Genomic DNA, 27,878 nt, shown 5'->3' with positions numbered 1-27,878 from the left:
GAAAATCAGGGAAAATGGCCTGAAAATGGAACTCTGAACTATTGTTACAATTAATGTTGTTTTGAGGTGGCAAGGAAAATGGGATGAAGTAATGTATGCAGATCTGTTTTTCACTTTAAGAAAGCACGTGGAGTGAGAGACTGAATGCAGAGTTAATATAGCTCCGCCAGATCCCTTAATTTTCGCTTTGGAAAAGGACAGGGAAAAACTGAAAGTTAAGATGGAGATGCTGTTCAGCCTGTGATATTGGGGAAAGATGTTTACAGTTAAAAAACAGTAATCAGGAAGACAGGTTGGAAAATTATGTGTCACAGGTACCTCTGAGAGGAGCACCCTCTGCACCTGTCCTATCTGATATTGATAAGGAGGAAGAGATTGCTGTCACTGGCAAAAAGCGGCAGATTCACATTCAGGGTTGTTATAAATTGAGACCACAACGGATCATAATCCAATTGAAATTTTATTAATTATAGCAAGTAGAATATGAGCAAAGACAGCGCTGGACGACAGGGGAGTCTGCGCTCCGCCAACTGCCGTGTTAAATATTTCAAACAGCCCCTTTTTATACATCTTTACTTCTTTGTTCATGAAATAGTGGAAGTACTCTGCGCATGCTTCAGTTGTTGTTAGGGGGTAGTTTCCTGCCTCCTGGTGATTGATGAGACCAAGGTGAGAAGTCTTCCTCCTTTGATCCTTCATCCATATGTCTTTGCAGGGAGTTGTTAGTCTTATCTCTGCCAGTTCCTGGGACATCTTGCGGCTATCTTATCTTTGCCAGCTGTGTTTTATCTCTGTCAGTTCCTTTACATTTGGCTTAACATATATCTTAATAAACAATACACTAGTCTATAGTTTCTCACATGGAACATCTTATAGCTATTTTTAGGCAACATCTACTATGTTTGCATAAGCGATAAGCGATTGCGGTTGGCGACTGTTAGTCTATGTAAGCTGTGTCCGGTGACTGTTTGAGTAAGCAATTTCATACTTTTTATTGCCTAACCTTTACATTGGGCTTAACATAAATCCTAATAAACAATATCCTAATTTATAGTTTCTCACAATCCCCCCTTTTTCTTTTATCCTATTATTGTTTATTAGATGCTGCTTTCATTTTCAGAATTGTAAGCCAACCTTTTTCCACACTCCCAACATTTATCATAGCACTCACAAGGTAATTCCTTACAATCACAGGTATATTTTTTACGTGGCATGACACATTCACAACAATCTTCATCCTCATCAATAGATACACTCTTATATTTTACCCCAGATCCCGTAGCTAAAATAAGCAGTTTAGCTATGTCAAACCGTTCTCTAATAAAGCGTAAAATATAGCGTAATATACAAGGCCCAAATATAAGTCCCAAAATCAATATAATAAGCGGCCCTGCTAAAGCAGATAACAAAGTAGTTAGCCAAGGTGAAATATTAAACCAGTTTTCATACCATGACCTGCCCGCCTCACGATCTTTCTTACGTTGATCTAACCTTTTCCGGAGTTCTACATTAAGGTTGTACAGGGAATTCAGGTTGTCCCGTCCCAGTGAAAGTGGTTATCACTTTGGATGTTTCCCACGATATTAATTCCCACTTTAATGGTTCATGCGGGTTTCCATTTGCTTGGGTTATTATCAATAACAAAACTAACGGTATACCAGGAAAAAGGGTGTCTGTCAATTTTGCCAATTTAAGTATATTTTTACCAGTCCTGGGGAAGTTCGGCCATTGCTGTTTTTGCATCCCATTGTTCTGGTTCTTTTCTCCACAGTTTATTCCTCCTCTGCCTCACCTGTCGACTCGGTTGCTTCGAGCCACGGGGTGTACCATCTTCTCGGCAGCAAGGGAATTCTTCAGGAGAATAGCTGTTTCGGGCTTTCTGCCTGTTTACATAGGCTTCCCACTTTGCAGCCTTAACTAATGGGGCAAAGCAAGATACAGTTAGTACTTCCCTTCTACACTTTATAATCAAAATTTCGGCTATAAAGGGGACTGGTTCATTGGAGTGGTAACAATAATATTGAGGGTTTATTCCTTTGGCAAAAATCTCCCAACACTCATGGGATTCCCAAATAATTTCTTGTTTAGACTCTAATTGTTTTAGTTTCCACTCAGTGAGAGTTCTTTGGATTTTCCAACACTGTGTGCAAACTCCTATTGGAGGGCATCCACATTCACAGTGTGTCCACCATTTATCCTGACATACCTTACACCTAAAACAAGCAAATGGATAACAATTGCAATTCAAATTATTACACCTAATTCGTATATCTAGAGTACATACATTATTTACATCAGTATATCTTCTATATTCACTATTGTGTGGTTGCATAAGTTTAGCAATTTCCTTCAGCACACTTTGTACGCTTCCATATATAATAGAAAAGAGGAGAAATAATTATAGCAGATATAAACAGCAATACACACTTTATACCAAAAGATAATGCGGCAAAATAATTAAATAAAGTTTCTATCATTACGTTATCTTTTCAGGGTTATCTTGGTGTCCCCTGGAGTACTGATTACTTTCCAGTGGGGTCTCGTCACTGGGCCTTTAATGCGACTGGCTCCAATATTTTCTGGCCATTAAACAAATAATGTCCCAAATATTTCACTTTTTCCTCCACAAATTGTAACTTTTCTTGTGATACCCGTAGGCCTTTTTGTGCAAGAAAGTTTAGAAATCGAATGCTTTCTTTTCTTACATCCTCCTTATTATTCCCTGCTATGAGCAGATCATCTACATACTGTAACAGCATGTTCCCCGTTTGTACCTGGTATTCTTTTAGGAGCTCTTCCAGGTACGTTTGTAGCCTATATCCCTGGGAATACCTGATCCAGTATGTCTTCAATCTGACTTCTCCCTCGACATGATTAGTGATCAAAATTAAGCTTTTAACATCTCTATATACTGTTGGTCCCTTACTTTTAAAGTGATCTCGCCTCCTTTGAAAGTAATGGTTGCTCCCAAGTGTTCTAACAAATCTCTCCCCAAAAGAGCTTTTGCGGAGTTAGGCATATACAAAAACTTATGGATGCCCCATTGTTTTCCCAATTGATATTTTAGTAGTTTACAAAAATAAGCCTTTTCACCTTGGCCAGTCGCCCCTTTTATCATCATATAATCATCCCCAAAGGTATTAAAGCTTTGTTTAAAACTGAATACATTGCACCTGTATCAACCAAAAATTCCATTATAACCAGTGGATCTGCTAGGGAAGATTCCCCTGGTCCCGTCAGCCTAGTTCCAATTCAGTCACCCGAGCCACCCCATGGCACTCCCACTAGGGCAGTCTCACTCCCAGCGTCCAAACTCCTCATAGCACTCACACCGATCCGGTTCCACAGAAGAGGAGGTTACTCCCCCACTTCTGTCCGACATTCGTCCTCCACCAGTTTCAAAGCAACCAGCGCAGCCGTGGCTGTAGCACGACCCAGCTTTTTCTTTTCTACCTATTTCCAATTCCTATACACTCTCCATGCTCAAACACAGGAACTGCGGCAGCTTCCCTCCTTTCCCCTTTGGTTTTCCCTTTTTTATTTATTTATTTATTATTTTTCACAGGTGCTCACCCTGCTCTGCAGGGGTTACAGATGCCTGCCTCTGCAACAGCACTTCTGGTTTAACCCCTTCTTAACCCTGAATGTGAATGTGCTGCTTGTTGCCAGTGACAGCAATTTCCTCCTCCTTATCAATATCTGATAGGACAGAGGCAGAGGGTGCTCCTTTCGGAGGTACCTGTGATATATAATTTTCTTGATGACTGTCCCAATATCACAGGCTGAACAACATCTCTTCATCTTAGCTTTCTGTTTTTCCTTGTCCTTTTCCAAAACCAAAATTAGGGATCTGGCAGAGTTATATTAATTTCACATTCTGTCTGCCACTCCAGGTGCTTTCTTAAAGTGAAACATATCTGCATACATTACTTCATTGCATTTTCTTGGCCACCTCAAAACCAACATAAATTGTAAAAAAATTCATTAGAATTCAGAGTTCCATTCTTAGGCCATTTTTCCTGATTTTCCAAAGTTTATAAAGGCCACCATTGATTACAATATTTTACCAATGTTTTCTTGTTTACCGAGCCCCCAGAAGAACCTCCCAGTTCTTTCCAATGTGCCAAAATGTAACCCAATGGGCTTTTCTTCAGAATTCCCTTGTTTTGACCGGCTCCCATTTCAAACAATCTCTTACAAATCTCTATAGCTTCTCTTTCCCAGTGCTCTGCAAATGCACTTAAAATATGAGAGCACCTACACACAAGTTTTATAATATTCTCAGGGGATTCAGTAAGATAGTATCTCTGGGTTCTGCAGATCAACTCCCCTGTCATTAGAACATAGTTTCAGTTCCAGCAAAATTTACACTGCCCTAGTATCCACAGCAGGTTCCACTGTTCAAAACTTATTATGCACTCATATGTCAGGTTACGAAGGTTTTCCTAATATCCACCGTTGATTGTCCCAAAAAGAGAGACATTAATTGTTGTATTCCCATTTTTTATTTTTTTTTTCTTTTGTAACCACATCTTCTCAAATTTTCTTTGATACCTTTTATAAGCCCTTTCTCAGTTTTCCATTCTAACTTCTCGGAAGTCCGCCAGGATTTTGTGGCTTTTCTCCACAAAGTAATCTTTTATTTCTGGTCACCGATTAGATAATTATAATTTTCTACCTGGCAGTGTTTTGTAAGACACCCCGAGCAGTATCTGCCCCACCGCTGTCCTGAGTGGCAATATCCACGTGAAATGCCACCCGTCCCATACAGTTACACTCCTACAAGGCATACTCTCACAGGGCATATAGGAAATTCCCTTGCCCTTGCATTTCGTAAAATTATCCACTGCGGGAGGGGTAGCCGGACCTTCCCCCGCTTTCTAAGCTGCTTGACGGTTATACACAGACAAGACACAGGACAGAAAAACATAAACGCTTCGTCCGTCTCCGGCCGCTCCCCTCGCGGAGACACGGAACCGCGGATTAGGACTCCACACTCGCTTCGTAGCTACGCTACGTCTCAGTCACACAGAAACACATGGGATCCCACACACTCACGCTATGGTTCCGCTTACCCTTCTCCTGCTTCCTACATGGTCATTAGCAGGTCCGCCCTTTCTCCAAAACTTGGGGTGCAGCGAAAACCCGGGCTCGCCCGATCCGCCTCCAGGATCGCTTGCAGCCGCGTTATCGGTCGACGAGACCCCCCAGCTTGCAAGCCCTACCTGCCACGGGGAACTCCGCTGTGCGCCAGACGTCTCTGCACGCCTTACCAGCAGCCCCGGGCCACGCGTATGCCCTACAGGCCCCCCAAAGTACCTAAATTCCAAGCATACCGCCTCTCCGCAGCCGGCGCAGGTCGCTGTCTGTCCCCGCAGTGAGCGGATGAGAAGCGGAGCTCCCCCAGGCAAGCGGCCTGGGGGGGGCTTAGGATATCCGCTCCTCACCCGATCCTGCAGCCGAACAGAGGCCTCCTGGCTGGCTCGCCAAATTGATATGCAGATTGACTCCACAACTCGTTAAAGTTGTAAAGTAGGTGTGCTTTATTCAGCGCTGAGGTGCATGGGGATCGTTCCTCCAAAGTACGCACACCCAGGGTCGTTTTGCCTTTACATTTATTCCCTTACGCCTATACATATTTAGTATCTGTCCCCGCTTCATGTTATACCTTCTTTTTCTTTTGTTTAGTTTTTGTTTTTTTTATCTCATTCAGCGGGTAAAGTCTAGCTCCCGGTCTTTTTAGCCACACTTCCGCATATTGACTCTCCTCAGGGTTAAGGGGTTTTTTATTATTAACCCAGAGGTTTAATTGCTGTCTTACCCAATCTTTTTCTGACCCATATACTGGCCAAAAAAAAAAAAAAAAAAAAAAAAATTTTAAAAAATCTTCTTCCCTCCCCATATCTTAGTACAATATTCTATCATTTTTTGCTTATCTTTCCCTAAGGTTCCAGGGAGACATCTCCAATTGTCTAAGATATATGCCAGAGGGGTATTCTTAGGTACAGTGGGTACCCATCCCATGGGAGTCGAAGGCTTGCTGCCCTTCGCCCCCATCTTCTGGAATATCTCCGAACACGCACTCACTCGCTCCCCCTTGTTCCTGGCCCAGTCCCTCGCGGGAGATGGGAACCGCAGTACTTAAGGGTCCACACTCGCTTGGTTCAGTATATCGAACCTCTCATTCGTTATATTCCAGGAAACCCAATCCCGCCCGAACGGCAAACCTGCGAACTGCTCTGCCGTGAACAATCACTCTGCAGTCCTCCGCCGCGAACAATTTCGCTCTGCGGAAAATTTCGCAATATACTTACGCGTCCTGCGTCTTCGTCCGGACTCCCGTGCACAGAATTTTTATGGGATTTTACCGGTTCCTTCTTTGCTCATATTCTAGCATTTAGGTTCGTCGGTAAGGATGAGGTAAGCTGTTGGTCGCGGGGCCGCGAAATGTCGCGGGGCGCCCCCCCGGAGGACCAAAGCCCACCGCTCCTTATCCGAGTCACGGCACCAGAAATTGTTATAAATTGAGACCACAACGGATCATAATCCAATTGAAATTTTATTAATTATAGCAAGTAGAATATGAGCAAAGACAGCGCTGGACGACAGGGGAGTCTGCGCTCCGCCAACTGCCGTGTTAAATATTTCAAACAGCCCCTTTTTATACATCTTTACTTCTTTGTTCATGAAATAGTGGAAGTACTCTGCGCATGCTTCAGTTGTTGTTAGGGGGTAGTTTCCTGCCTCCTGGTGATTGATGAGACCAAGGTGAGAAGTCTTCCTCCTTTGATCCTTCATCCATATGTCTTTGCAGGGAGTTGTTAGTCTTATCTCTGCCAGTTCCTGGGACATCTTGCGGCTATCTTATCTTTGCCAGCTGTGTTTTATCTCTGTCAGTTCCTTTACATTTGGCTTAACATATATCTTAATAAACAATACACTAGTCTATAGTTTCTCACATGGAACATCTTATAGCTATTTTTAGGCAACATCTACTATGTTTGCATAAGCGATAAGCGATTGCGGTTGGCGACTGTTAGTCTATGTAAGCTGTGTCCGGTGACTGTTTGAGTAAGCAATTTCATACTTTTTATTGCCTAACCTTTACATTGGGCTTAACATAAATCCTAATAAACAATATCCTAATTTATAGTTTCTCACAAGGGTTAAGAAAGGGTTAAAGCAGAAGTGCTGTTGCAGAGGCGGGCATCTGCAGCCCCTGCAGGGCAGGGTGAGCAACTGTGAGATAAAAAAACAAAAGGGAAAACCAAGGGGGAAAGGAGGGGAGCTCGAGCAGCTCCTGTGTTTGAGCCTGGGAGGAGGGATGTCGGGCAGAGGTGGGGGAGTGGGCTCTTCTGTGGAAGCGGATCGGTGTGCGTGCTATGGGGAGTTTGGACGCTGGAAGTGAGACTGCCCTGGGTGGGGGGGGCAGTGCCATGGGGTGGCTCCGGTGACTGAATTGCAACTAGACTGACGGGGACCTGGGGAACCTACCCTACCAGATCCACTGGTTAAATTAAAACTAGGGACTAGAGGAAATAAAGTGGAATTTTAGCGGTTACAGGAGCAAGTTATTTGGTATTAAATCAGAGAGAAAAGAATTCGCTACAGATGTGGGAGCTACTGGCCATCCAGAAAGAAAAAAAAAAAAAAAAAAAAGAAGAGAGGCCTTCTTTCTGAAGCCTTTAAAGTACCTCTTTGGTCAGTTTGGGTCAGGTGTCCTGTCTCTGCTTCCTCCCAGCCTCCCCTCCTCCCTGGCAGAGCACGAGGCTCAGAAAGTCCTTGGCCAGACCAAACATTCGAGCTGCAACTGAAAACATCGGGGTTATCACCACTGTTCCAAGGCCAAAAGATCAAAACACAGCACTACTAGCTCCTAAGAAGGAGAAAAATGACTGCTGATGCTCAAAACCAGGACATTATCCACCCCTTATTCCATACCATTCACGCCATGCTCAGATCCCACATCTTCAATATGCCATCACTCTTACATATATATATGCATCTACATATACACAGAGAAAAACATCATTTCTTAGTGCATGGACCTATAAAGCTGCTGAGTCCATCTGGTCCATGATGTCAGGTTCCATCTCTTGTTACAGTCTCTCAGAGCAGGAGAGGCTGTGTGCAGTGTTCACATTTGTGAATAACCTGGGCAATAGTGTCCATTGCTAAGTCCACCCCTCGACCATGAGTCCATCTCTATGTTGCATCTCTGCCCTGATGGCCTGAAGTGTCATGGCCCACCAGGCTCAAAATAATTCACTGTCACCTTCAGCAGTTTCTGCAGCTTGTTGCTGGGGACCCCATAGAGCCACCTTCCATCTCCAATGCTTCCAAAGCACTGGAGGGGCCCAGTGGACCAGATGCTCGCTCATACTGTCCCAAACACCCTGCCACTCATGACTGTCCAGCCTTGGGGAAGATCTCCTGGTCCTCCTATATTGTGGTCTAACCCCAGACAAGAAGCAAACCTGACTCTGCTTAACTTCTGAGATCAGACAAAATGGTCGTGGGTAGAACACACTCTGTGTGTGTGCCAACATGCTGATCCCCATCACAATCAGCAGGCAGGTCCCAAGGGTACCCACAGGCCATTCAGACCCTTCAGAACTCTCAAACGATGCTGCTGTGCTTGTCCCTGGGGCTGGTGCAGCTGCTGTGCTTGCCGGCTCTCCCACCACCAGCTTCTCTCTTCCTGGGTGCAGCTCTTCCTCCTCTGCCTTGCTGGGAAATGCTGCCGGGGCTCCTGCATCCTCCTGGGGCTCGGCGGGCGGCTGCCGGGGGACGCTCTCGGCCGCTGCGGGGCTGGGCTCGGCTGCGGGGCTGGGCTCGGCCGCAGGGCTCGGCTCCTCCGCGGGGCTCGGCTCCTCGGCCGCCTCCTCCCGCTGCTCAGCAGCCGCCTTCCTCCCGGCCTCCGGCCTCGCTCCCGCCGCCGCCTGGTCCCCGGGGCCGCTCTCCCGGGCCGCTTCGGCCGTCGCCGGCTCCCGGGGCCGCTCCCCCTCGGCTCCCCGCAGCCTCACAAAGACGGAGGCGAGGACAAGGGCCAGGGCGGTGAAGAGCAGCGGGACGGCCGGGTACAAGTCCACGGCCACATCCATCCCTCCCTGCTCTTGGAGCCCACCCGTATTACAAGCCATTGCCATAAAGTACAGTGAAACAAAAACCTTAGCCCAAGCCCCACACTTGATAAACACTAACACAGGGAATACCGGCTCTAAGTAATGTACTACATTCTGAAGCTCTGAGAGCAAGAGAAACAACTTTGAGAGCCAATAAATCAGCACTGTGACGACTATTAATCTGATCATCTCCGTCGTTATCTCAACCCTTCGTGCCCCACGTTGGGCGCCAAAAAGAACTGTCGTGGTTTAAACCCAACCACAAACCTCGTTCACTCACTCCCCCCCTTCTTGCCCTCCCCCTGCTTCTGGAGGGACGGAGAGGAGAATCGAAAAGAATGCAACTCCCACGGGTTGAGATAAGAACAGTTTAGTAACTAAGGTATAACACAAATCACTGCTGCTACCACCAATAATAATAGTGCTAAAGGAAATAACAAGAGGAAAGAATACAACACCTCAACACCAGTTGACCCATAACTCGCCCCATTCCCCCCAGCCAAGCACCGACCGATACCTCCTCCAACCCTGCAGTCCCAACCCTTCCGGGTAACTCCAAGTTCCATCCTGGGCATGACGTGCTGTGGTATGGAATACCTCTTTGGTCAGTTTGGGTCAGGTGTCCTGTCTCTGCTTCCTCCCAGCCTCCCCTCCTCCCTGGCAGAGCACGAGGCTCAGAAAGTCCTTGGCCAGACCAAACATTCGAGCTGCAACTGAAAACATTGGCGTTATCACCACTGTTCCAAGGCCAAAAGATCAAAACACAGCACTACTAGCTCCTAAGAAGGAGAAAAATGACTGCTGCTGCTCAAAACCAGGACAAGTACAAATTGGGAAAATAAATAGGATTGCATAAATTTTTATGTATGCCAAATTCTCTAAAATGTTTATTAGGGTGAGAAGCAACATTTAAAGAAGGCAAAATGGAGTTTAGAGTTAAAAATAATAAATTAATTGCAGTTTTGAGTTTATCTTTAATTCAGCAGAAAAGCAAACAGGAGGATCTCCCTGAAATAGAAGAAAACCTGAATCAGGTATATCTGGGAGTACGGGCATCTGAAGTTCCAGGCAAGGCGAAAAATGCTTCGCCTCTTAAAGTGGAAATAAGAAAGGAGGGGGCTTGCTCAATTAGAATAAAACAGTATCCCTTAAAATTAGAAGATCAAAGGGAATCAAAAATCATTGATAAATTTTAAAATAGAGATTATTAATTGAATGTGAATTGGAATATAACACTCCTACCTGGACAGTAAAGGAATACGATGGGAAAAGTTGCAGATTGGTTCAAGATCTCAGGGCGATCAACAAAACAGCAGAGGGTATTCGTCCAGTAGTAGCTAATTTGTATGACTTACTGACTAAATTGAAGAATAATCAGAAATGGCTTGCCGTCCTGGATTTAAAGGACGCTTTCTTTTGCTTACCATTGGCCAAAGAAAGCCAAAGTTATTTGTTTTGAATGGGAAAATCCTGACACAGGAAGGGAAACTCAATTAACTTGGACAGTATTACCTAAAGAGTTTAAAAACAGTCCAACAGTTTTTGGAAATCAGTTGGCACGAGAACTAGAATCCTGGAAGCCACCTACTCAGACAGGGACTCTGTTACACTATGTGGATGACCTATTAATAGCTACAGAAACAAAGGCAGAATGTATCCAGTGGACAGTGGAATTATTAAATTTTCTGGGACTGAATGGTTCTCTGGTATTCAAATGAGAGGCCCAACTAATCCAAACCTGAGTTTCCTACCTAGGATATGAAATAGCAGGAGGACAGACAGAACTTGGAGCTGCTAGTAAAGAAGCCATTTGTCAGACTCCATGACCGCCGACCACCAAGGAGCTCCGGGCATTCCTGGGAATGACCGGATGGGTGCAGACTTTGGATCCATGATTATGGTGTTCTGGTAAGACCACTATATGAACTGTTGAAAGGAAACCCTCCCTCTTTAAAACGGACTGATACAGCAGAGGGGCTTTTAAAAATTTAAAACCAGAGCTAATGAGAGCTGCAACTCTGTGGCTTCCGGATGTGACTAAATCCTTTAGGCTATATTCCTATGAAGAACAGAGAATAGCTCTGGGGGTCCTTGCTCAGAAACTAGGACCATACAGAAGAGCAGGGGCGTATTTTTCAAAACAACTGGATGAAGCGAGCAAAGGATGGCCCGGATGCCTAAGAGCTGTGGCCGCAGTCATCATAAATATTGAAGAGGCTCGCAAATTCACCTTGGGACAGAAGATTACTGTGCTAGTGTCCCATGCGGTATCAGCAGCCCTGGAGCAGAAAGGAGCCCACTGGTTATCTCCTTCACGTTTTTTAAAATACCAGGCCACCCTTGTGGAACAGGATGATACAGAAATTGTGGTCACTAACGTTGTGAATGCAGCATCCTTTTTGCAGGAACAATCAACACAACCACTAACACACGACTGCTTGGCCACCATAGAGACTGTATATTCGAGCCGACCAGACTTGAAAGAAAAACCTCTGGAAGGCGCTGATTCTCGGTTCACTGATGGCAGTAGCTTGGTGAAAAATGGTGAACAAAAGGCAGGATATGCCCTTACCACCACTTCACAGGTAATAGAAGCTAAACCTTTACCTGCCAACACCTCTGCCCAGAAGGCAGAAATAACAGCATTAACGAGAGCCCTGGAATTGGCTGAAGATCAAAGGATAAATATTTGGACTGATGCTAAGTACGCATTTGGCGTGGTACATGCACGTGGGGCTATCTGGAAAGAACGAGGACTTTTGAACACACAAGGGAAACAGACTAAACATGCTGCAGAAATTCTACAATTACTAGAAGCTGTTCAGCTACCTGAAGAAGTAGCTATTATGTACTGTAAAGGACATCAACAAGGTGACTCTGATCAGGAAACTGGAAATAATTTGGCTGATTTTGAAGCCAAACGAGCAGCTGAACAATCTCAAATCATGTCCTTAATCCCTGACGGCAAATTAATAATTGAGAAATCTAAACCTAGGTATTCGAAAGAGGATAGAAGATTGATTCAAGATCTAAAAGGACAGGAAAATAAAGAGGGTGGGGTTCAGATACCTGATGGGAGAATTGTAACCCCCTATAACCAACTCTGGAAGTTAGTTCAGGAGGAACATAATAAAACTCATTGTGGTAGTAACTCTTTGCATAAACACTTAAACAAATTGTAGGAAGAAATCTATATACTATAGTTCAGTTAGAGACAAAACAATGTCAGCTACGACTTAAGAATAATCCTAAAACTGAAAATAGAAATCAAATTGGGACAATTGTGAGAGGAAGTTACCTGGGACAGCAGTGGCAAACAGATTTTTCTGAATTATCAAGAAAAGGAGGTTATCGATATTTGTTGGTGTTAAAGGATACTTTTTCAGGCTGGCCAGAAGCATTCCCTTGTAGGATAAATAATGCAAGACAAGCGATTAAAATATTCTTTAACGAGATCATACCTTGTTTTGGAGTACCAGAGGCAATTTCTTCAGACCGAGGTTAACACTTTAGTGCAAAATTGTGACAAGAAATTAGCAAACAAATTTGAAATTGATTGGCAACTACGTGTTCCATACAGGCCTCAGGCCAGTGGGCAAGTAGAAAAGATGAACCGCCTGATTAAACAGATTAGTAAAATATGTCAGGAAACAAATTTATATTGGTACCAAGCTTTACCACTGGCTCTATTAGGAATTCGAACTAAACCCCGGTCGAAAGAAGAGGTTAGCCCATTTGAGATTTTGTATGGAAGACCGTATCAGTCCCAGTTTAAAGGGGAAAGTCTTCAGGAAGTGGGAGAAGGCTATCTCCGACAGTTTTTGATTTATTTAGGAAAACAATTGGAAGAGATAAACAAGAGAATAGTAGGGACAAGACCAAGAGGTTTGGATTATCCGACCCACCCTTGCAGATCTGGAGACTGGGCTTATGTTAAGAGTTTTTCAGGAGATCCTCTACAGGAGAAGTGGAGCGGACCGTACCAGAGATCACTGACCACCTTTACAGCAGTGAAGATAAAGGAACAACCTGCTTGAATATATTATTCAAGAGTAAAGAAAGCACCAGAGCCACGGAAAACATGGCAGATCGAACCTTCAGGACTCTTACATATGAAATTGAGTCGATCACGATTTGGACTTATGTGATAACTGGCGCACAAGCTTGGGACCAGCATTTGTACCTGAAATTACTGCAGAATGTTACTAATATTTTTAATCGTAGTGACTGTTGGGTATGTGCACAGTTGCCTAAATCAGGAGAAAGCCTGGATCTCCCATTGATTGGAGTTCCAATTCCTAACACTGTCTCATGGACAAATTTGTGGGTGAACACTAGCAATCTGTATTCGAAGGACTGGTTAAAATTTGGTATAGTTAATCCTAATGCAGGTAATAAATATGACACCTGTGCACAAAGATGTATTACACCGGGAACCAGGGTAGGAGATCATGCTTGTTTAAATGCCACAGATGTAGATCACCATTCAAATTGCAATCACACTATTAATATAGATGGTATCGTAGTTCAGTGGTGGCCCGTTCCTAAAGGGAAATGATGGTATTGGTTATGTGGAGAAAATGCTTACAAGATTCTACCCCCCAGCTGGAAAGGAGCATGCACCTTAGCTGCTGTTAATACCCAGTTTTACTATTATCGACAGGTATCCTTCCAGGACCTGGATTAGAAGTTTTGCTAAACGGATTAAGCGAGGATTTAACCCTATTATTGAACGGCACACTGCATTTCATAGTTTTATAAGAGGGCTAATTCCATCTTTAGGAGTAAGTGAATTAGAAAAAGCAATTGTAAATATCTCAGCAACTATACAGGAAATGGAAAATAAAAACACTGATATAATCCAGGCGGAACAACAAGAGATAACCAGCCTGTCTAAAGGGGTATTACAAAACCGAATGGCTCTAGACATGTTATTGGCATCACAAGGAGGGGTTTGTTCCATAATCAATGAAAGCTGTTGTTCCTATATAGACCAAAGTGGCAGAATTGAAACAGATCTGGAGGAAATTTGGAAACGAACGAAGATATTTCATGAAATGGCCATGGATGACACCTCCTGGGGTTTTGAAGAGATGTGGAAAAGGTTAACTTCAGGGTTACCCAGTCTCTCCTGGTTACTGTTGCTAAGAATCCCTTTGTGAATCTTGCTGAAAATATAGCTAAAGCATTGAATGTAACTAACTGCTATGTTTGTGGGGGAACTAACCAGGGAGAGAGATGGCCCTGGGAAGCAATGGAGAGTAACATAAGTGGTCCTACAATACGGAAAAATAGCAGAGGGAGCAATAGGAAACAACAATGGAGCTTACAAACACGTATAATTGGTAAAACTTGTTGGCAAAACTTAGAAAATGGTGGAAAACCAGTAGGAAATTTGCTTTGGGAAGGAAGTTATGTATGGAACAGAACAAAGAAAGACTGGGAAAAAGATGTGGAAATCCTGTAGAAATGAATCACCAATTCTGTAACTGGACTAATGGAACTAATATACCAAATGGTTGGCCCACTCCAGATGGACATTATTGGATCTGTGGTAAAATAGCCTTTGCATTTTTACCTCAAAATTGGACAGCATCATGTATATTAGGAACGATCAGACCTAGTTTCTTTTTATCACCTGTAAGCCGAGGGAACGCTTGGGAGTCCAATGATACACAGAAACAGACGAACTAAGGAGGAAACAATATAAAAGAGAACTGCAAATGGGTAATTGGAAAGATAACGAGTGGCCACCTGAACGAATAATCTCTTACTATGATCCGGCAACGTGGGCTGAAGATGGGTCCTGGGGACACAGGACCCCTATATATATGCTGAATAGAATTATAAGGGTACAAGCTGTAGTAAAAATAGCAGTGAATAAAACAGGAGATGCATTAGGACTAGTTGCCTAACAAACTACTGAGAACTGCAATATATCAGAATCGCTTGGCTTTAGATTATTTACTAGCTCAGGAAGGAGGCGTGTATGGAAAATTTAATCTTATCAATTGTTCTCTAGAAATAGATGATGAAGGAAAGGCTATAAATGAACTTATAAGAGAAATGAAGAAGACAGCTCATGTTCCAGTTCAAACATGGAATGGAATTAATTTTGGAGGACTAGGATCTTGGGGACAATTTTTTAATGGGGGTTGGCTCACTAAAATTGGACTAGTGATATTAGGAATATTAGGAGGACTGTTAATTATCCCACGTATAATCCCGTGTTTTACCAGATTAATGCGTACAGTTATCCAGAACATGCAACTAACTGCTGTACCAATGGAGTCCGAAAAGACAGACCAAGGAGAAGCTCAACCATTGATGATACCAAAACCAAGGGCGACTCCAGTATTATCTGTGGCTCGGAAAGCAGTCATTAGATTAGAAGCCAAAACACGAATCACTAGGTTACATAAAAACAAATGGAATTGTAAAGAATACGAGAATGATTCGTGTGAGGAACTTGGGAATCGTTGTTACCAATGCGCCTGTGACCAGTGTACCATGTATGGGATGTATAAAAACGACTTTGACTATAATAAATGTTGCTGTCTATATAATGAAGGGAGAGAAGAAGAAACAAAGGAATAGAAGAGTCTTTAATCATTTTTGACTGTTAAAATCATCAGGTTTTGTTTTACTGCTTGAGTGCTCTAAGGAAGGGGTTTGTGAAACCTGTGCTTTGACTAAATAACCATAGAAGGATAGAACTAGGGCTGTGATTAGGCTTGTGATAAACGATTCTTTATTAATCAATTACCAAGGGGTTCAGTACCTCTTCCAAGAAGTTTCTTCACCCAAAAGCAGACCTCGGCAACAAGAAAAGACCAATGAAAAGGGGGCCGCGTTGGCATCCGGGTACAGACGAAGAAGGGACTGGCTGAGACCCAAGACCGAGAAGTGTAAGAGACTGGACCCCAAAGAACCCGGCGTGCGTCTTGGTGGAGCAGAGACTCCCCTACGCACCCAGCGCTGCTTGCTTATTGCCCCTCTGTATTAATCAATTGTAATAAAAGAATTAAATCAGACCATGGCCAAGACGGAATTTTTATGACAAAATTGGTGACCCCGACGTGATCTCTGTGGAGGCTGCCTGGGACTGTAGCTCTTACGAGGAGGCGCCCCACAATTTGTGGCTCGGGACTTCTAGTCCCGGGCAGTCTCACGAGATCAACGAACAGAGAGGCAATAACCAAGGAATTCGAGCTCCCTGAACACTGCAGTATCAATTACCCGTAATTCTTGTGCACGAAGATCCGGACGGGAACAGCGGACTGTAAGTACCGTTCGGCTGGGTGGGAAGGCCGCTGTGTGTGTCTATGAGACGCAACAAAGTTGTGTGCTTTTCCTCTAACCGTGGTTTCAGTGAAGAACCCGGTCGGTGAAGAGACGGAGTGTACGGTGAGACACGGACCGGGTATTCTGAATCTGTGAAAGCACGGGTCAGGGTCCGTGAAGCGAGTGTGGGCCTCTTCTAAGCGCGTTTCCAATCTCCCGCGAGGGACTTGGCTGCTGAAGGAGGGAAGCGATAGTGGTTGATTGAAAGGAAGCACACATGGTGGGAAATGGGACAGAGTAGGAGTTGTAACTCTAACCCAGGAAGGGGCCCACGGAGAGGTCCCAGAAATAAGGCAGGGAGCAAGTTACTGGAAATAACCCCAGACAGTCCCCTGGGGTTAATGTTTAACCACTGGGGTTCTTGGCCGTCCCAGAAAGGAAAGAATAAAAATGGTCCATTACTGTATGGAAGTGTGGACTGAAGAGGAAATTCGGCCTGACCATTTATACTGGCCGATATTTGGGTCTTTTGATGATTCAGGCTTTAAATTTATATGTAAATGGCACGGAAAATAAAATAACGAATACAAAAGAACCTATCAGGGTTACCCGATTTCTTTGGCAGGAAGACAAGGGCTGAAACCAATAGTAGAGGATTTGATACAGAAGGGAACCCAGCGTTGCTTGCTTATTGCCTCTTCATATTAATCAACTGTAATAAAATAATCAGACCATGGCCAAGACGGAATTTTTATGAGACTTTCACCCATACTGGTTGTTTAGTCTTAATCTGCAGACACGTATAATCATGGAAGCATAGAATAGTTAGGCTTGAAAAGGACCTTAAGATCAACCAGTTCCAACCCCCCTTCCACGGGCAGGGATGCCTCACAACAGACCATGTCACACAAGGCTCTCTTCAACCTGGCCTTGAACACCGCCAGAGATGGAGCATTCACAACTTTCTTGGGTAACCCGTTCCAGCGCCTCACCACCCTCACAGTAAAGAACTTCCTCCTTATAGCCAATCTAAACTTCCCCTGTTTAAGTTTTAAGCTGTTACCCCTTCTCCTGTCACTACAGTCCCTAATGAAGAGTTGCTCTCCAGTGTCCTTATAGGCCCCCTGTAGATACCAGAAGGCTGCTACAAGGTCTCCACGCAGCCTGCTCTTCTCCTGTCTGAACAACACAACAGGCTTAGGAGCAGGGTGTGGACACTTGCACTTAGGGAGCTGGTGTCTCGGTCACCGGAGTGTGGTGCCTACTCAGGCTTTACAGAGATGGAGAGTGAGGTGGGTAAGCAGCAGAGGATATCCGTGTTGGTGGCACTGTGCCAGAGGGCTCCCTGTGAAGGCCATGTGCAGCTCCTGGTTTCTGTCCTAAGACAGTAGGCTCAGAAGCAGGCCCTGGACATCTGCCCTTAGGGGAGCTGATGTCTCCGTCAGAGAAGAGTGGTGGCCAGTGAGGCTTTAGAGAGGCGGAGTCTTACACGTGTAAGTAAGTGAGAATATCCATGTTGGAGGGGCTGCAGGTTCGGGGTTGAACTTCTGGTCACGATTTCCCTCTCGGGGCTGGGACCGGGGAGCGGCCGAGGGGCCCGGCGGGGCTGGGGGCGCGGGGAGCCGCTGCGGGCCCGGCCGTGCCGAGGCGAGGGGGTGGCGGGGCCGGCCCCGGCGGGCAGCGCGGGCTGAAGCCGGGCCCGTGCCGGGCGGCGCACGGGCCGGTGTCGCTCCCCCGGCGCGGGCCGATGGGGCCGGGCCTTGCCCGGCGGCCGGTGGAGCGCGAGCGGCCGGTGCGTCCGTTGGCGGGGAGCGCCATGGAGGGCCTGCGGCTGCCCGGCGCTGTCAACCCCAGGCACTTCCCGGCCAAGCTCTGGCAGCTGGTGAACAGCCCGCGCTGCGGCTCCGTGCGCTGGGATGCCCGTGGCGAGGGGCTGGTCGTGGACCGGCGGCTCTTCGAGCGGGAGCTGCTGGGCGCGGAGCCGGCCGGCGAGGGGGCGGCGCTGGGCCCGGAGCTCTTCAAGACCAGGAGCTTCGCCAACTTCCTCCGGCAGCTGAACCTGTACGGGTTCCGCAGGCTGGGGCCGGGGCCGGGGCCGGGGCCGGGGCCCGGGCCCCTGCAGGACCCGGCGGGGGACATTGGCGGCAGCTCCGCCGGGCCCCTGCTCCACTTCCAGAGCCCCCATTTCCGCCGCGGCCGCCCCGAGCTCCTCGTGCGCCTCAAGCGCCTGACGAGCGCCAAGAAGGCGAAGCTGGCGGCCGGCCCGGAGCTGCCCAGCCGCCCGCCCCAGCGCCCCCAGCGCCCGCCCTCGACGCTCGGCGAGGCTGCCAGGCCCGGTGAGCTGGGGTGGCCCGGGCTGCGGGCCGAGAAGCACTGGGGGCTGTGGGGGTTGGAGATCGGCCCCCCCGCAGGGAGCAGGGTTGCCCGAGCTTGCTGGCGGCCGCTCAGCTCCGCCGGTGCGGGAAAGCCGCTGTTGTTCGTGCGGGGAGATGCGCTGCCAGCAGGCAGGGGGAGCGAGGTTCGCGCGTGGCTCAGTGACTGGGAGAAAACCCCAGGACAAACTTGCCCACAGAGTTTTCAAGCTGACAAGCAGGTATCCTTTATTGCGGCGCCGGGAGACGCGGGGGATAGCTCCCCCTAACGCGTGTCTCCCCGTTGCTCCCCAGGCCGGCCTTACATAGTCCCTGGGCATACGTACATGACGTCATTTTCCAGAAAGTTCCCCGCGTGCGTACAGAGTTGTGGTGGTGGTCTCTGAGGGTCGTTCACTTCTTCCAACAGTCTTCGTCGCTTCTGGCAGCCTTTGGAGCACGCGCAGTAGATGCTCAGACCAGTTTAATTGGTTCGTTAGCGCCAGAGACATAAGAATCCTCCTGTCCTCCTGCTTATCAGTTAGGTTAGCTGTAGCCCATCCTGGACACCTGCCCTTCCCAGATACTCCTTGCCCCTGTGCCCTGTTCTTCTAGACTGGTTCTCTTAAAACCGTGTCAACTATAACAATTTCCCTTGTACAAGAAGGCTCAATGTGTTCTCTAGCAGCACTCTTTTTTTTTCTATGTATCATGCACTTTAGTAATTTTCCATTGCTACTGTTACAAAGCCATCAAACTTAACATTACTTAAAACTGATTCTAAAGATTCGTGTATTCCATTTGTGATTTTGGGTCCCCCCTGCCTCATCAGTCAGTAAGAGCGCCCTCACCCTGCCTCTGTGGAGCGGGCACAGCCCTACCAGATAGGTGAACGCTACTTCTCCTTGAGGGGTTGCTCCATAAGCTGTCGTTAAATCCGTGTGAAGCGATGGGTAACCGTATGAGGGCAAGTACCATTTCATGAAACCGTAACTGACTGAGAGAGGAAACCACAGAAGGTTAAAGGGAGTATCTTGGAAGTAACAAAACGGCAAAGCCTGAGCTTTTTTAGACTCAACCGAACCGGCTGAGCTGCCTGGAAAAAAGCTGGCTTTGGTTTTGTTTTCCTTGACAAACCGAATGGCTTGTGATGGAGTGCTCTCAGAGTCACGTTTAGGGTTTGGACGTTGCCCTTGCCTTGGCTGCCCGTGTGCTGTCAGCGCTGGAGTTCGGTAGAGCCGTGCTTCACGATTCCCCCTTTATTTTACCTTGCTGCCTGATGTAACGCGCAGCACTCCCTCAATGGCTTGTGCCGGTTTAGTCAGCTCCTGCCCATTTGGATTTATAGTAGCACATTTCTAAGTAGCGGCCACTTGCTCCTGAGGGTTTCAGGAGACTGCTCCAGAGGTGACTGTGCGTTGGCACAGCACTGATGTTCCTGTGTGTTCAGGTGTTAGTGCTGCAGCAGCTAGCGTGTGTTTAGGTGTAAGAACAGAGGCTGTTTCTGGATGAAGAGCATTGGAGCAAATCCCTTAATCCTTGTTTGCCGTTGTTTTGCAGGACTGGTGACTGTAGGACAGGCTCCCCAACCTTGTCATCCAGGCAGCTTCTTTCCTTCCTCCGACAGAGCGGCCTCATGCCAGGACCCCCCTGCCTTCCAGGCGACGACATCCCAGCAGCCGCCGGTCCCTTCCAGACCATGGCAGGGTTCCGTTGGGTCGCTGCCAGGGCACGGGGCTTCCCCAGCTCTCCCAGGCCAGGGGGCTCCTTTTCCCGTCCTCCACAAGTGTTCCACGGCGGTCACGTACACTCTCCGGACCGTGTGCTCGCTTCTGCCGCTTCAGCGAGGGGCTCCAGCCGGTGCTTCCGTTCCAGACCCCGCCAGCTGCGCGTCTCCAGGGCAGTGCTTGCAAGCCTCGGATCCAACACGTACGGCAAAAGTTCTTCACTTGCTGCACGAGAACTTACTGCAAAGTGATGCATGAAATGTTTTTCCCCGGTGCTCCGTCACTGTGTGTGTGTCTGACGTGTGTGCTTCCAGTGAGATGTGTGTGCCGGGTCCGTTACTTGCTAACAGCCGGTGACAGAATGGGCTTTAGCTGCTCATTTCTTCTGGCTCTGATGAGATGAACTGTATGAGAGACAGAGGAGCTCAGAAGTGCCTTCTCTGCAACGAGCAGGGGAGGACAAAGTGTGTGGGTGAAGTGGGTGTGTGTGGAATCTTGATTCAGCTGGAAGACCTGAAGTATTACAAATGAATTGGCCCCTTTGCTCCTGCCGGCCGAGCCCATCAGTGGGATTTCCACAGGTGCAGTTTTTCTTGCTGTTCCATCAGGAACTGCTGCAGCTGGCAAAAAACCCCAAGAAAAGGTGTTGTGAGTGCAAACCATTCTTTTTGTGCACCATTCTGCACTTCGTGCCCATTCAGAATTGGTCACCGGTCTGGGCTTCTGCACGGTTATGTTTGTTCTCCTCCCCTTGATGTACAGGCATTACAGTGCGCTTGAGTCACGAGCTGCTTTCACTATAAGCTCTGCTGAGTGCAAGAGTTGTGCAGTTTCTACTTTACTCGTAGCTTCTTATAGCCTGTGATCTGGACTTTCCGTTTTACACTTGCCTCCTGCTTCACAAGCACTTTTCCCCTTTGGGTTCTTCCTTTTCTTCTCTTTAGAAACTAGGCTCTTTGTACCAGGTGTTTGTTTCCTTAGGATTCCTCCAGCAGGTTACAGCCAATCTCTCCTTCGCTCTCTTGCACTGAAGGGCAGTAGCCCTTTAGGTTTCTTTGGTGGTTTTCTTGTGTTTGTCGACATCCTTTGGAGTTCCCAGGGAGTGAAGCCCAGGTACCATTAGATTTCTGGCACTGTCCAGAACTGTAATATGTTTGCAAGTCACAGAGTGTTCTTCTGAAAGATGTCCAGACTTCATCGTAAGGTTGCTCAGAATGAGCTTTTGAGGTAACAGGAGTCAGACACGAGTCTCGTGCTGCTGTGGAAGGATGTCCACTAGCTCGCTCCATGTTGTTTAGCTCTTGCGTTTGTTGCTCCCAGATGGGCAAAAGTTGATCGATTTCCTATGAAAAAGGGCAATAGGTATAGGTATTAAACCCCGTATTGGTTATCATAGCAGCTGTCTCGTGAGGAATCCCACGTAGGTGTCAGGCATTGCAAAGAAATGGGTCTGATCACGTGGCTGTCTCAAGTCACACTTGTACCGTTTAATTACTGTGAACGTTGGCCTAGATTTGATTTCATCAAGGATTTCTCCCTCGCCCAGAAGGACTGCAAATTTTGAAGATTGTCTGTCCTGCCAGTAGTGCCTTTCCTTGTAAGTTCTCTCTGCCTGTCCCCAGAAGCTGAGGCCTGCAGAAACTGCTTCATCTACAGAGCTGCTTTTTGGAATAAGATGACATTTTCATTCCAGTGTGTGTGTGTGTGTGTGTGTGTTTGATCTGTGTCTACATACCTTAGACAAAATATGTTTTAAGGTGGAGAACTGAGTCTTACAGTCAGTGGGGAGGTCATAATACATTCCGGGGAGTTAGCTTACTGAGTGGTTACTGCAGTGTTTAATGCAAGTAAGCAATAGAACTGTGCACACTGGGCCCCAGTTCTGGCAGTCTGATCCCCGTGTCTGAATTTTGCAGGCATCCCGCAGTGTTCACCCCCTGGCCAGGGAGGTCCTCTGACTGTCAGCACCAGTGCTGAGGCGTCCACTGACTGCGCCTTTGTGCAGGTGAGTGCAGCGCACAGAGAGCAGGGGGAAGGGAGGAGACCCCATGCATGGACCGCAGGTTTCTGGGCTTGCGGCAGGAAGGAGAGAAGTCTGGGACGGGATCTTATTGGGTGGCCTGGCTTATCGAATAGCAAAAGAACCTCAGTAAAAATGCCAGGGCTTCCTTTCGCATTCCAGCAGCATGGAGATGCTTTTTTTCCTCAGAGGGGGTAAGCAAAGCAAGCTCTGCTGGTGTGTGCTGAAAAAGGGTTGACCTGTGCAAGCCTGATGGTCCAGTTTCTTGTCTTGCAAAAACCAACCTTTTGCCCTTTTTGCCCGTTTTTCTGTTTTAATATGAGCTTACCCGGATCAAAAGGGCTTGAGATTTCCGAGCCTTAGTGTAGCCTCGATCGTTTCTCCTGGAGCAGGGTGGCAGGGGCTGTGCAGGTGGTAGAGCAGACCGTGCTTTTTGCCTGTGGATCTCACTGAGCTGTGGCCAATAATCAGCTCTACCTTGTGTGTGCTCTGGGGCAGACGCTTCCCTGAGGTCCTGCTGAGGGATGCAGCTAGCTAGAGCATTGATCATCCTGCCGTGCTTGTGTACTGATCATCAGTAAGCACTTGCACGGTCCTCAGAAGCAGTAAAATCCGTCAGCCCTGACTGAAAATGGTTCTGATTTTTTCACCTAGACATTTCCTGTGTTTTGTTTCTCACAGAGTCCTGAAGTGCAGCCACCTTCTGCAGCTGAGTGCCTGCCCTCTGATGGGGCACATCGTGCATCAGAGGACGTGGAGAAGTTGCCAGAACTGAGTTATGAAGATGTGTTTCAGTTTTTCAAGGAGATGCGTGATTCACGAGGCGCTGATGTAGTGACACCGGAACCTGCGGAAAGCTGGGATGGAGAACTGTTTGAAAGCTACATCCGTGCGGCCATAGAAAGCGCTGCTGCTGCTGAAAGCGTGCAAGACGCTGTGACCATGCAGGGGGCCCGTGAAGAGCAGGGAGAACAACTGGATCACAACCCAGCTCGACCCTCCAAAATGTTTCTTGTGGAAGGACTGTTTAGTGCTGCTCAAGTAAGTGCTAAATGGAGGTAAAACTCCCCAGGAATGGGCAGGTTCAGCTCCTCACTCGTGAAATGTGGGCTCTGGCTGGCGAAGGTAGTGAGCTAGAGTCCTCCTTCCTCCTCTTATTTTTTATGCCTAGGAGTTGTGTTTCGGATGTTAGACAAGGGCATTGCTGGCCAAAGGGTTTTCAAAAGCCCTTGTTAGCAATCCTCATGCCATACACAGAGAGAGCACGTTTCCAAGAGCAAATAGCACAGAGCAGTGGGTTTCCTGCGGGAGCAGGAGGCGTGTTGGGCGGTACTTGCTGTCCCCGGAGTGTTCAGTTTCTGTATTTGAACAGGCCTTTTGGACTGTTAAGACACAACTTTGTCAAAGAACGTGCTTGTACTTCTCTTCATGCGCACAGGCTTCGCCTTTCATATGTATAACAGCGAGTACCAGCGAGACTCAAGGTGGAGACTGTGAGTTTTGGAATCACTGATACCTCATTAGCAAGCGATTCCCACCCAGAAATGTGTGGCTGCGTGCACAGTTTTGCATGGCACAGCTCTGTCAGGTTGTTTGAGCTGGATCTGCCGTTACTAATACACGTGTTGGGAAGAAGGAGTGCTCCTGGATTTCTTTTGGCTTATTTCTTGTCGGTGGTTTGATAACTGAGGGCAAAGTTAAGGCAGTGAGGACATGTCCCCTAAGTTTGCGGATTCTGATTTTTGGATTCCTTGTTTTGCTTAGCCTGACATTTTGTAAGAGCCTGAATTTCAGTTTGGCAACCTTAATTCTGGTTTCAAAACATTCCCCGTGTGCTCAGCACTTCTCAGGTGCCCTTTTGGAGTGGAGAAGGGCAGTTCTTGTTTTGTGCCTGCAGTGATAACAAGAAGCTATTGAGCGATCTTTGGGTTTATTTCATTTTTTGGTGTGTTTATTTAAAGGAGAATGCGAGCGTGAGATGTGAATCGGTGACGGAAGTGAGAGGGCTGACTTCAGGACCCGAGGCAGTGAACAAACCCTGTCTTGCAAAGACCAACCTTTTGCCCTTTTTGCCCGTTTTTCTGTTTTAATATGAGCTTACCCGGATCAAAAGGGCTTGAGATTTCCGAGCCTTAGTGTAGCCTCGATCGTTTCTCCTGGAGCAGGGTGGCAGGGGCTGTGCAGGTGGTAGAGCAGACCGTGCTTTTTGCCTGTGGATCTCACTGAGCTCTGGCCAATAATCAGCTCTACCTTGTGTGTGCTCTGGGGCAGACGCTTCCCTGAGGTCCTGCTGAGGGATGCAGCTAGCTAGAGCATTGATCATCCTGCCGTGCTTGTGTACTGATCATCAGTAAGCACTTGCACGGTCCTCAGAAGCAGTAAAATCCGTCAGCCCTGACTGAAAATGGTTCTGATTTTTTCACCTAGACATTCCCTGTGTTTTGTTTCTCACAGAGTCCTGAAGTGCAGCCACCTTCTGCAGCTGAGTGCCTGCCCTCTGATGGGGCACATCATGCATCAGAGGACGTGGAGAAGTTGCCAGAACTGAGTTATGAAGATGTGTTTCAGTTTTTCAAGGAGATGCGTGATTCACGAGGCGCTGATGTAGTGACACCGGAACCTGCAGAAAGCTGGGATGGAGAACTGTTTGAAAGCTACATCCGTGTGGCCATAGAAAGCGCTGCTGCTGCTGAAAGCGTGCAAGACGCTTTGAACACGCAGGGGGCCCGTGAAGAGCAGGGAGAACAACTGGATCACAACCCAGCTCGACCCTCCAAAATGTTTCTTGTGGAAGGACTGTTTAGTGCTGCTCAAGTAAGTGCTAAATGGAGGTAAAAGTCCCCAGGAATGGGCAGGTTTAGCTCCTCAGAGCCTGAATTTCAGTTTGGCAACCTTAATTCTGGGTTCAAAACATTCCTCGTGTGCTCAGCACTTCTCAGGTGCCCTTTTGGAGTGGAGAAGAGCAGTGCTTGTTTTGTGCCTGCAGTGATAACAAGAAGCTATTGAGCGATCTTTGGGTTTATTTCATTTTTTGGTGTGTTTATTTAAAGGAGAATGCGAATGTGAGATGTGAATCGGTGACGGAGGAGAGAGAGCTGACTTCAGGACCTGAGGCAGTGAACAAACCTGCTGCAGAAGAGGCAGGGTCGTCTGTAAAGCCGCGGTGCAGGAAGAGGAGACAGAGCTCACGGCAGGGTAAGTCCCTGGTAAGAGATCCTGCATTTTTTAGAGGTGGCCAAGACAGCTGCTCTGAAACTCTTCCAGGAAGGGGAGATCACAGGAGTTGAGTTACTGTCTGCAGTGTAAGTACCTCACTGGGCCTTCAGTTCAACTATTACACTGGTCCGAGCTCTTAGCGTGCTTCGTGACACGCTTCTATAGCTAAGCTGGTGCTGAGGACTCCTAGGTGGACAAGGGACTAAATTCTCTCAGTCAATAAAAGCCGAAGTTGTGGGAGTTGTGCCAGACCCCTGCATGTCACAGTACACAGCACTGAGATGCAGGCTGGAGACATGTTTGCTGGAGGGTGACAGTGCCACAAAGGGAACACTGACTAGTGAAGTGACTGTTGAAGTAAGCGGGGAAAAACCCACCACGGTGCCGAAGTTAGTGCACGAGTCCAACCTTTCTGGCTCAGATGACTAAATAAATTTCATACCAGCCTGCTGATAACGTGTGCTGAAACACAGGAGAAAAACACCCTCAGACTTTCGAGTCGCAGGCCGCCTTTGGCCAGACTTGACTGTCCCTGATGGCAGCACAGTTGCTGTGCGTGCTGCCAGGTGAGCCAGAGCCAAGGCCTGATACTTCCTCGGTGTTGTTTGCTCCCTAGATCCCCAGGAGCCGGAAGGTGGAGCCTGTAAGCGGGGCTGCTTCTGGAGGAAGACAGCAGAGTGAGGAGCGTGTGAACACGTGGAGCAGCTGCCGGCTGGCTCCGTCCTGCGAGTCCGGCAGCAGCGCTCCGCACACAACCGGGACCTGGGTTCAGGGTCACACCTCTTCTGTTCCGTTTCCTGACTTTGAACTTACAGATAGCTTTATTTGTGAATTTGTGTGTTACTTATAGCTTTCTTCATAAATGCGTATGTTATTTATAGGTTTCTTCATAAATTTGTATGTTACTTATAGACTTACTTATAAATTTATGTCATGTACACCTTTCTTCATAAATTTGTATGTTGTTTATAGCTATATTTATAAATTTATAGGTAATGTACAGCTTTTTTCATTAATTTGTATGTTATTTCTAGCTATATTTATAAATTTATAGGTCATGTATAGCTTTTTTCATTAATTTGTAGGTTATTTATACCTATATTTATAAATTTATAGGTTATGTATAGCTTTCTTCATAAAATTGTATGTTATTTACAGATATATTTATAGGTTATGTATAGCTTTCTTCATAAATTTGTATGTTATTTATAGCTATATTTATAAATTTATGTAATGTATAGCTTCATAAATTTGTATGTTATTTATAGCTATATTTATAAACTTATAGGTCATGTATAGCTTTTTTCATTAATTTGTATGTTATTTCTAGCTATATTTATACATTTATAGGTCATGTATAGCTTTTTTCATTAATTTGTATGTTATTTATAGCTATATTTATAAATTTATAGGTCATGTATAGCTTTTTTCATTAATTTGTATGTTATTTATAGCTATGTTTATAAATTTATAGGTCATGTATAGCTTTTTTATGAATTTGTATGTTATTTATAGCTATATTTATAAATTTATAGGTCATGTGTAGCTTTTTTCGTTAATTTGTGTTATTTATAGCTATATTTATAAATTTATAGGTCATGTATAGCGTTTTTCATGAATGTGTATGTTATTTATAGCTATGTTATTTATAGCTATATTTATAAATGTATAGGTCATGTATAGCTTTTTTCGTTAATTTGTATGTTATTTATAGCTATATTTATAAATTCATAGGTCATGTATAGCTTTTTATGAATTTGTTATTTATAGCTATATTTATAAATTTATAGGTCATGTATAGCGTTTTTCATGAATTTGTATGTTATTTATAGCTATGTTATTTATAGCTATATTTATAAATTTATAGGTCATGTATAGCTTTTGTCATTAATTTGTATGTTATTTATAGATATATTTTTTAATTTATAGGTTATGTATACCTTTCTTCATAAAATTGTATGTTGTTTATAGCTATATTTATAAATTTATAGGTCATGTATAGCTTTTTTCATTAATTTGTATGTTATTTCTAGCTATATTTATAAATTTATAGGTCATGTATAGCTTTTTTCATTAATTTGTAGGTTATTTATAGCAATATTTATAAACTTATAGGTTATGTATAGCTTTCTTCATAAAATTGTATGTACTTTAC

At 46.1% G+C, this 27,878-nt stretch overlaps 1 protein-coding gene across 1 annotated transcript; it reads left to right on the top strand.

Moving 5' to 3' along the window:
* The first annotated feature begins 18,156 nt into the window (after positions 1–18,156).
* Positions 18,157–26,404, top strand: LOC136005949 (heat shock factor protein 5-like). The gene is made up of 8 exons (XM_065663846.1): positions 18,157–18,745; positions 20,321–20,700; positions 20,953–20,955; positions 22,415–22,492; positions 23,189–23,548; positions 24,962–25,321; positions 25,558–25,702; positions 26,340–26,404. Exons 1-8 carry the CDS (start codon positions 18,157–18,159, stop codon positions 26,402–26,404), a joined length of 1,980 nt encoding a protein of 659 aa, XP_065519918.1.
* Positions 26,405–27,878: the final 1,474 nt, after the last annotated feature.

Source organism: Lathamus discolor, chromosome Z, assembly GCF_037157495.1.
Source record: "Lathamus discolor isolate bLatDis1 chromosome Z, bLatDis1.hap1, whole genome shotgun sequence".
Taxonomy (NCBI): domain Eukaryota; kingdom Metazoa; phylum Chordata; class Aves; order Psittaciformes; family Psittacidae; genus Lathamus; species Lathamus discolor.
The sequence above is the reverse complement of the archived record's forward strand: the minus strand, read 5'-3'. Positions and strand labels throughout refer to the sequence as shown.